Raw genomic sequence first — 10,673 nt, forward strand, 5'->3', positions numbered from 1 at the left:
CTTCCAGGAAATCGACAGCCAGCTGTCTACAGTGGGACAGGAAGGGCTGAGGATGTGGCTAAGATACTATCAGAGTGTCAATCTCCTCGCCCTCCCGAGCCCTTCAGAGCAGATACCAACTCTCCAATAGTGGCCCATGGTCCTAGTCTGACCTGCAACCCACATGCAGCAAATCAGCGTATTTTCACAGGAAATAAACAATAATGTGGTACATTACCTCAGAACCAGTATCATAATCTTTACTCCAGTCTATGACATTTTTTATAAAACATGCTCCCAATAAAATTCTTTAGAAAAAGTTTTAAAAAGGTAATGCTACACCACTGCTTAAAATCCCTGCTTTTAAAAAAGCAAACTCGGAGACCGTGCCTACTCTTAACCATTTACCAGCAGAGAACTGGAGTCCAGATGCACTCAAAGACTTCATCATGGCCGCGCAGGAGCTGACACAGAACTACAAATTCCCAGAGTCCCCAGGCTACGACATCACCACATTTATGGCTTTAGACAAACTTGCCAAAATATTTTTAATAAATTAATTGTAATAAATGAAAGTTCAACTGTGAAGTGAATAAAATTACTAAAAGAAACTCTTCTTGATAAATCAAACTCTGGGGGAATGAACTCAAGGATCATTATGTCTGCTTTACGTTATAATGACAGCTTTGGCTGCCAGTGTTCAGTCCGGACAGGCTCTCTGGGCTCTCACTCAGAATAAATCAAATAAAGAAGCAAAGTCTCTCTGTGGCTGCTTCTAATCTTCGAAGACTCCACGTAAACAACTGTAGTAATGAAAAGCTGGGTGGCATCTAATCCTTAAAGGTGCCCCACGGAGACAGGCTGGGTGACAGCTAACACTTTGTATTTTTACATTTACTTACTTTTACTTTGTTTTCACTTTACACACAAGACATACTACTTCTGCTTAAACAGTTCTGGCTTGAAAAGTTGAGATGTATTTAAAAACTCACAGGCCTCTCTTCACTGCAGCAGCAGTAGCTGAGGCTTGCTGGGTCTTTTGTTGCACTGAATATAAAGCAGCAATGGCTAAAGTCCTTCCACAGAGCATGAAGTAGTAAATGTTTAAGCTGTGCAGGCATAGGGTCGACCTCAACAACTGAACTTTTAGTCTTTTCTCAACAAGAGAGAGAGAGAGAGAAAGAGAGAGAGAGAGAGAGAGAGAGAGAGAGAGAGAGAGAGAGAGAGAGGAAGGAGGAAAGGAGGGAGGGATGCAAAGAACAGACATGATGTACAGATGCCCGAATCTGAGTCTCACAGAATGCTCATGTGCACGAAATCGTATGCATCACATACCCTGTGGTACAGTTTTCTGACAACTTACTCAGTTCTGCAGAACCCTGTACAGCATCTGACATCAGGAGGTCCAATATGCTTGACACCCAGGGCTCCTAAGGACAGCAACTCTGAGAAAGCCAGTCCTTCTCGCACGAAACTGTAAGAGGCACTAGCTAAGGGCAAGTTATTTTATCACTCTGTGCTTCAACTGTCTCAACTCTAAAATGAAGGTAGGTGTGAGTATTGAATAAGTAACGTGTACTTGAGAGACTGGTGCCCAGTGTTCCATACAGACAGTGGAGACAGAGTTAAACGTTTACAAATAAGCTTCATGTCCTGTTTGGGGGCTGTAGAGAGCAGAAAGAAATAGTAAATAATGAGCAAACATATCACAGCTTTGTAGTAGATGTTATTAAACATGACTTACAATACAAAGTATATCGTGAAAGAGTAACTACAACTTCCCCAGATGATTAAGCAGACGCTGGGGCCAAGTCTGGTTCAAGACTGTGACACTTGTCCTCCAGGAACCACCACCTCCTAAGACCAGTGTCTCAGACCACTGCTGTGATGGAAAGCTAAAGGACACCACGCGTGTAACTCTGCTCTGTGCGTGGAAGTGGCACAGTGCGTGAGGAAGACAGCTGTGTACGCTACCGTCGATGTTTCTTATATTTAAGGTCAGTGAAAATAAATTTCCCATGTACACTTGTTTGAAAGACAGAATCTATAGTTTTTGACATTGTATGATTTTTTTCTTTGACCAAAGCAGAAAAGATGTTTAGGAACTCCCCGTGCACAGTTTTACAGAGCCACTTGGTGTGGAAATATTATTATGAATTTAATTATTCATACAACCCACAATCATGGAGTCTTCTGGGATCAAGAACACCATTTTACTGGAAGTAACTTTAAACTGCAAGTCTCCAAGGGGAGGGGTCTCACAGAGTAGACATTACAAGGACAGCTCTATGTTTATTAGGTGAAGGGGAGGCAGTCTGAAGATTTCTCAGAGCCCTTCTGATTTCACTCTGTAAGAATTTTGTTCCTATACCTACTAGGAACAATCCCTCTTTATTGATCTGAGTCCCTTTTAACTAGACTGAGAAAAGTGAGACCTGCAGTTTTTAGGAGAGGAGGGATTTCATTTGCTAAATTTAAATAGTGTCTGCTTCTAAGGGTGCCGGGGATTAACTAAATGAAGACATCAAAAGGCGTACAGCCACTAACTGTAGGTGATAAGAGAAGTAGAAGTCATCCCAGGGTGGGGGGAGCGGAGAACTTCCTGAGGAATGCAGAGATGGTGCTGACCAGATCACATTTGGGCTGCAGTGATTTTTTAGGTAAAGACAGGAGAGTGTAAGCCTGAAGCAAAGGCAGGGACATCTGGTCTGAGGTAGAGGTTCCTGGACAGAGCAGAGGCAATGGGGTGGCTGAAGTGTCAGGAGGCAATAGGACAGGGACAACAATGCCTGGGGTGGGGAAGGTGTGCCCAGTACCCGAGGCACTGAGAGCCACTAGGTGCTCCACCTCTCTCCTGCCACCATGTCCACCACTCCTGTGAGGTGAGTCATGACCACACAACTTATTTAGGCCAGCAAAAAGGGAGAGCCACTGCAAGAGACTTCACCGTTCAGAATTAATTCACTATTCTCAGCAACCATGTGCAAGGCAATGTAACTTGTATTTGGATCTAGTCATTTTTCAAAGTCCTGATACAGTTATCCCAAGGCTGGTCAGAATTCATGCTCACAGTTCACACTGTGAAATGTTAAGAGTCGAAGGGCTGAGTACCTGGAAATCTCAGTGTGAATTCTAGCTTAGAATCATTAAACGTGGGAAGCAGCCATCCAGTCCCTTTAAAAGTACAGTCAGAGCTGGGTATGAGGACTCACGCAACAGAGCAGGCGACTTGCTGAGGCCGGAAAAAAGTGAAATCACTACTAGGGATGCTTGAAAGTACACAACACAGTTTTGTGTTCACAGCACCAAGAGCAAGGCAATAGCTCTGCCAGATCAAACCTCAGAGTCAGAACTCTGAGGGCTGTGGGTCCCTCCCCAAAACAAAGTTCGACCTATACCTGCATAAAGCAGAATATGTGAACCTTTGCTTTTAGCCTACAGAGAAATGGAGGTTGTCACTGTGGCCTAGCTTAGCCTACCATCAACTATCCAGTAAGAAGAGGGTACAGTTATCTCAGGTGTGTGTCTGGGCAGGAACCGTACTTAGCAACACGCAAACTCTAAGGTCAGAGATCCACAGCGATGGGCAGCAAGACCTGCCTATACAAGATTCCACCAAAGAGGCTGTGAGGAGGGAGACTCTTCACGGTTTCCAAGAAGAAATGATGGAACAGAAAAATGTAAATACAGACTTGGAGAATTATATTTCTTATACCTTAAGAACCAAATCTATAAAGTGCTATTTCTAGTTTGAAACTTTCAAATGTTGTGCGTCAGCTTGCTAATCTCTTTCTAGCACACTAGGATAATTAAAGAATTTGGTTAAGAACTAGAAGCAAAGAGAGCCCTTTTCCGTCTTCCGCATACTCCCACACTCAACTTTTATGACTGGCTTCTTCCTCTAAAATGTAACTACCTTGACCAACAACAGTTAGGTCAGGTAAATAATGCCTTCAGCTCGGTACCTAATAGACACACATGACTCCACAGCGTGTTTGAGGAAGCAAGGACTTCACACAGCAGGAACCAAGCAAAGATATTTTCAAAACCTGTGCTTTGCATGGCCTTTGTACCTAACTTCCTCTCTGAACTAAGTATTTTATCCATGGTCATCGGGTAAATGAGAAAACAGCTTCAACTTGGGGGAGGAATGGGGTGCTTTCAAAGGTTCAATAAGGAGAAGAGTAGAAGACAAAAGAAGTATATCTGGGTAGGTAGGATGGGCATGAAGCCGAGAATGAAGTTCTAGAAGGCAAAGGGGAAAATATGTTAAAGGCAACATTACCCTACCCTTCGTACTCCTGAGTAAACACAACAAAAGGCCTCCTTGTCATAAACCAGCGTAGATGATGCCAATGACCAGACCTTGTCGAGTGGCTTCCTATGCCGTCCTGTGTGATTGTGAGAATTTTATGGCAACACACACTACCACAGCCGGTGGCGTGTTTGAGCCGAAGCCCTGCCTCTGGCAGGTGACTCTACAAGTTTCAGGGTAAGAGCAGCTTCCTTCCTTTCTTTCTGTGGTAACAATGCCCTCTTCAATAGCAAAGTCTTCTTTTTCTCCTGATCCAGTAATGCCAAAACTCATACTGAATAATCTTAAACTATTTCCAGTAGTAAAGTATGTCTTACAAATTTAACACTGTAACAGAAAAAAGTAACACTGTAAATCAATAAATATCTTTCTCAATGTGTATGAATTTATTGAAAAATTGAAAAATATTTCATGAGAAACAGGGAGGGTCATTGGTTGAGGCTCTTTCTAGGTCAGAGTTCAAAGTCTGGCTCCACCGCTTACTTTCAGGTGACCATAGGAAGTAACAGCAGAAAGAGCACACAGCAGACAAGCCAGGCTCTGCTGCATATATGTATCTTATGTAATCCTGGTATTCTATCAAACACGGTCCAATACTTCCCTCATTTACACACAAACCAAGGTACAGAAAGAACGGACAACTTAGCCAAGGTCAGCAGACACTTAGACAGCCCAGTGCTCTCATTGGCTGTAGGCAACAACTTTCAGACCTGTATAGTCGCTGCTACTGGCTGAGGAACGGCAGATACCTTCAAAGAGCCTAGCAGGGCAGTTAGCACATTCTGTGGGGATGAGGGGAGATGCAGGCTGTGCTGGAGACACAGCACACTATCAGAAGGAAACTATACAGTATTCTAAGATTGATGGAAATCTATGTTCACACTTCACAATGCGAAAAGGTAAAAGTTGAAAGGCTGAGGCCAAATTACTGTTGGATCTCAATACTTCATGCGGTTCTCTTTTAGTTGGAGGGCTGAATACATGGGAATCTCGCATGTGAACCCAGCTTAGAATCACCAAACAGAGGAAACTGAGTCATCTAGTCCCTTTACTGTAAAAGTGAAGTCAAAGCTGGATAATCAGCTCTCCTCAACTAAGGAGGCTGAGGCAGGAGAATCACTGCCAGTCTGAGGCCAGCCTGAGCTACACAGTGAGTTCTCTAGTATAGTCTGGGCTAGAGTTACACCCTGCCTTAAGAAAAAACAAAGTCAGATTGGTTTAATAATTTGTCCTAAAGCCATAAAGTTTTCCATCTAGTAGTCCTGACCCCACCAGCGTGTTTCTGCCTGAAATCAGGTGCGCACTAGCTATTAGAGGGACCTATGCAGAATAAGGCAAAGGTATGTAAACAGGGCAAGAGGGAGTCTTAAGCTGGTGTAAGAAAAGAGATGCTCATTTTGTTTTATTAGCTCCCCCGACTGATGTCAAAACAGAACTCTTAGCTTTTACATAGCATTACAGCAAATTACTTTTAAGAATAACAAATCTAGGAAACTCCAAAAACTGGAGCCTACTGCTGTCTCCTGCACTGTTAAAAGCGGCCCTCAGCCCCATGTAATCAGATACTTCAATCAAAACCTGGATGTCTTTATGCAGGGCAGAGAGTAAGGTAGGGCGGTCAAGTGCCCAAGAGCTGCCAAAGCTGCTTCAGACACACAACGGCAACGGGACACTTACCTTTGCCCGCCTCCCCTGACCCAAGTGAAAAGGATACTTCATTTTCTATCAAACTCATACACAAACACACGCACCCAGAAAAACAGTTCTTTATCAGGTCTTCCGAGGGGCTGCGTTATAAGCATTTATAGGATAAATTTCTCAGGGTACCATAAAAATGTCAATGACTCCTCTGCTGGGTATCTATCTGATGGAGGGTCTCCCACGGTGGCCACAAGGTCGCTAAAAGACAGATCTGGGGAGAGAGGCCGGCGAGAGGGGACCCCACTTACCGAAAACACTGCATTCTGAAGCCCAAAGGGTATGGGAGTAAGCCGGGCCAGCGCCACCACCTTCAGGCCGCTTCCTCCCTCCACGACACGGATAACGGCGCTCAGCTTGTCGCTGCTCTGGATCCTGGCGGCCACCCAGGCGGTGAGCAGCCGCTTGCAAACCACATGAGCGATGAAGGTGCCGATGAGGACGCCCACCACCATGAGCCCCATGCCTAGCACGAAGCCGTACAGGTAGCCGGCCGCCACATTGAGCACGATGTAGCCCCAGCCGCAGGGGAAGGAGACCACGATGAAGCCCACGACGAAGAGCAGGACCCCGAGCAGCGAGTCGAGGCTCTCCACCCAGAGCAGGAGGTGCTGCAGGTAGCGGCGGACCAGGGCCAGGGAAGCGAAGCACAGGGCGGCCAGCACGCACACCAGCACGAGGCTCCGGCACCAACAGGTGCTGCCGAGGCAGCAGCACCGCCAGTTTCTCACCTCGGCCACCCCGACCACCACGCCGCCGCCGCTGCTCCCGGGGCCGCCCGCCAACGCCCCGGCAGACGCCGGCAAGCCCGAGGCCGCGGGCGGACCGTGGCGCTCCAGATAGGCGCCGAGCAGGGCGCCCGAGGCCGCCGCTGCCGCCGCTGCCGCCGCCGCGCTGGCCCCGCCCCCGCGGGGAAGGCGGTCCTCGGGGCGGTCCCCGCCCACCGTCCGCTCCGGTGCCCGGCGGCCCGGCTGCTCCGCGCCGCCCAGTCGACCGGCGTGCTGCAAGGCCCGGGGCAGCGAGTGGAGCAGGCTCCCGCCGGGACTCCGCATGCCTGGGCCTCAGCCCGCCAGGGTCTCCGCTCCCGCCGCGTCCGCCGCTCGGCGGCCTTCCATGGCAACCCCGCACGCCGGGCCTCGGCTCCCTGCGTCCGTTGGCGGGGAGGGAACGGCCCCGGGTGGCGAAGACGCGGTCCCGCCGGGAGTCGGTCGAGTCTGGACTCGGCGGCCCGCAGAGCCCACCCCGTTGGCCCGAGGGGGCGGGGCGCGCGGAGGGGCGGGGCCATCGCTGGGCGGGGCCATTGCTGGGCGGCCGGCCACGCCTCCGTGACGCCCGGCCTGGGTCTCTAGGGCAGCGGAGGCCTTCGTGGGCGGCCCGGGCGGAGGATCGAGCGGAGGGGAAGCCACGGGAAGCGGAAAGGGGGACCCCGGGCTGCGCGCTCCCCGCTTCTCCGGGCGCGTGCGTGCCTGCGTGTCCAAGATCCTTGGCCCCAGCGGCTGACCCTCTTGCCGAGCGCCTGCCTAGCGGTTTCCGAAGTCAGCTCTCCTGCTGTCGCTCACACCCGAGGCCGTCTGGCGACTTCAGAGGAGGGCTGATATGCCTTCCCAGAGAGCCAGGTCTCTCCCAGTGTGTTCCACACGACTCGGCCTTTTAGGAGCCCAGGGCATTGGTTGTGAAGTGCCACCCTTCAGATAAAGTGTCTTCTCAGTCCCTAGTCCTTTGCTGAGTGCCAAGCTCTGTGCTGGGGATAGCAGAGAAGATCCTTGGAAGACCTCTGTTAAGAGCTCCTCTTAACCAGGGTATCCCTTTTCACTGGCCGTAAACTGATTGATGGCTGACGCAGCGCTATAGCAGGGTGAGGAGTCAAGGATCCTATTTAGAGTTCTTATTTGGGGTAGTAGATAAGGAGCCATTGACCAGAGGAAAATATAACTATGCAGGGGGAAAAAAAAAGAGGTTGATGCGTAAAAGTTGAGATGTCCAAAATACCATCCAAAATGTGGCATTCCAGTAGATGGTTGAAAACACGACTATGGCATTGACATGAGTTATCACTCCTAGTAATGTTGGCATTGGTGTACAGACCATGGTTATGGGCAAGTGGATGCTGATAGGTGCGCCAAACACTCCCTGTTCTCAGTAAGTGGTAGGCTGGCTTGTCTGTCCAGGCCTTACGTTTGGGTCCATCTTCACGACATAGTTTGCCAGTGAATTGCGAGTAGCTTCTAGATGCGGATGCCAGGACTTTCCAAAATACTTTCCCTCTGTGTCGTGTCAACTATCAGTGTTCTGGACCCTGAGCTCTGCGGTCCTTCATCTTCGGAAGAAAGATACTGAGGAATAAGAATCTCAGTTACTTCATGAGTGGGAAGGAAAACAACCGACGTGAGAACGCTATTACCAGGGCAGGTCTTTTTCACTTCTCAGTGATGTGAATGAGAAGAGTTCTAAGAAATGAAAATTGAGACAGTATTGTGCTTCTTAGACTTCTGTGAGGAGAGTCTGAAAGACTGCCTCGATATTAAATTATTATTATTATTATTATTTTATTATTATTATTATTATAAACCCAGGAATATTTTTCACTGTATTCTCTAGTCCTGGTTTACTACCATGACACCAACTCGGTAAGTAAGCCTTGAGTTAGTCTCCAGTTCACATTTTACAGAAGACTATAATCCAGATGCAGAGCCATTGGTTCTGAGCCAGCTCGTGGGCTGCCAGCCGACCTGGATGTGCCAATCTAGGATCACGAGTCCTTATCTACACAGGGTTGTGCCTATCCAAGCTATTATCTGTCGCTATGGAGCATAGTGCTGTGGCCACCGCAATAGAGTGTTTCCACTCTTGTCTGGCCATAATTCTTTTTCATAGGATTGTGAAAACTTCACAAGAGGAGATAAGGCATGCCTTGATCCATACACAGCAGCCCATCAGGATCAGCCTAAACCCCTCATGGGAAAATATTAACTCTTTCCCTGACCTACAAAGGTGTTTATGACTTCATCCTTGCCCTTTCACCCAGTGGCCCCCTGGCCGCTGCCTCTCCTGCGTGGGCAAGTTTCCTACTTCAGATTGTTCTATTCTTGTGGATCTCCCTCAGGTGAACAAGCCACCCTGGTCACTTAGAAAGCCCAGCCCTGGCCCCTTTTATTTGTTTTACTCATGTTAAGCTCCGCAGGCCTCTACTCAGAGGTGGTATCCCTGACGACTTTTATCTGAAGGACAAATCTGCCTACCAAAGAGTGGGGTGCTCCCTGCATTGCGCCTAAGTCCCACCCCCACATGGCATTGCCTTGTGTATTTGCCGTTCATCGCCTGTCCCTCAAGTGAAGACACTGTGAAAATCATTTTTACTGTCTTGTGAACCCCAATAACCTAGCTTTCTAGGATACCCGATAAAGTTTTTGTCTTTGATTTATTTAGTTTAGTTATTGCCATTAATTAAGAGCCAAATGAATGAGTTTCATTGTGAAATTTTAATAATTAGTTATTATTTTGCCACCTCTCCTGTTGTCTTCCTCTGCCCCCTGACCCACTCTTAGCAGTCTCCTTCCCCGCCAGTCCTCAATAATTCCCTTCTGCATTCATGGTACAATTCATATATCCAGTAATCATCTCTCTTTCACCCCTCCCCACTTCCCTTAGCCTCCCACTCTTTAGCTTCGTCACACAGGCGCGCCCACGCGTGCACACACACACCCACACACACCCACACACACACAACACACACACACACAGCATACCTATGTTTTGCATAGGTCAGCACATGCAGAATTTGTCTTTGAGTCTGGCTTATTTAACATTATACAGTGTGTTCCATCTTTCGTTTTTGTGTAAAATTCCCTTAAGTATATGCATTACATATGTATCCCATTTTGTTTTGTTTTGTTTTGCTTTATCCAGTCATTTGCTGGGAGGTATCCTGGGTGGTTCCATTTCTTAGCAGTCATAAACATGAATGCGCAAGCACCTCAGGGCCCTTCGGGAATATTGTAATGAGGGGCTGCAGGCAGGCCTGCTTTTCATCCTGCCCAGCTCCCACACAGCTAGCTTAGTCCCAGAAATAACAACACACAAATTGTATTCATTTAAACACTGCCTGGCCCATTATCTCTAGAGAGTTAGTTACTGACTAACTCTCATATCTTGATATTAACCCATTTCTAATAATCTCGTGGTAGTACCATGAGGTAGTGGCTTACCGGAAAAGATTCAGCATGTCTGACCTGGTGGCTGGCTCCATGGCTTCTGCCTCATTGCCCTCTTCCCAGCATTCTGTTCTGTTTACTCCGCCTACCTAATTTTCTGTCCTATCAAAGGGCCAAGGCAGTCTCTTTATTGACCAATAAAAATAACACAATAGACAGATAACCCTCCTCCATCAGAATATAAACCAGGAGTTTCTTCGTTTTGTATTGTTGTTGTTTGTTTATAGTGTAGAGGTTTTTGTTTCCTTGGTTCATTTTTTTGTTTTGTTTTGATTTGGGTTGTTTTGTTGTTGTTGTTGTTGTTGTGTTTTGCTTTTTCTTTATTTTTGAGAACCCTGCCTTCTGATTTCCATAGTGGCTGGCAGTACACTAGTAGCTGAGCTTCACCCCAGCAGTAAGGATTCCCTAGGGGTTTCTGTTCCCCACGTCCTCCCCAGCATTGGCCCTGCTTTCTGATTGGAAGGAGAATC

At 47.7% G+C, this 10,673-nt stretch overlaps 1 protein-coding gene across 3 annotated transcripts in view; it reads right to left on the bottom strand.

The window, feature by feature from the left end:
• The window catches only part of Tmem64 (transmembrane protein 64), a 43,968-nt gene extending 36,793 nt beyond the window's left edge, over nt 1-7,175 (bottom strand). Inside the window, exon 1 of one of the 3 annotated variants that reach the window (XM_048420746.3) lies at nt 6,244-7,175. In XM_048420746.3, coding sequence (XP_048276703.2) covers nt 6,244-7,044 — 801 coding nt within the window. In that variant the 5' untranslated portion in view covers nt 7,045-7,175. The remainder of the gene's footprint in view (nt 1-6,243) is intronic. The other 2 variants (XM_085676981.2, XM_085676982.2) reach the window with 2 other exon arrangements.
• Between the last annotated feature and the right edge of the window lie 3,498 nt (nt 7,176-10,673).

This window comes from Myodes glareolus, chromosome 16, assembly GCF_982192425.1.
Source record: "Myodes glareolus chromosome 16, mMyoGla1.1, whole genome shotgun sequence".
NCBI classification, from domain to species: Eukaryota; Metazoa; Chordata; class Mammalia; order Rodentia; family Cricetidae; genus Myodes; species Myodes glareolus.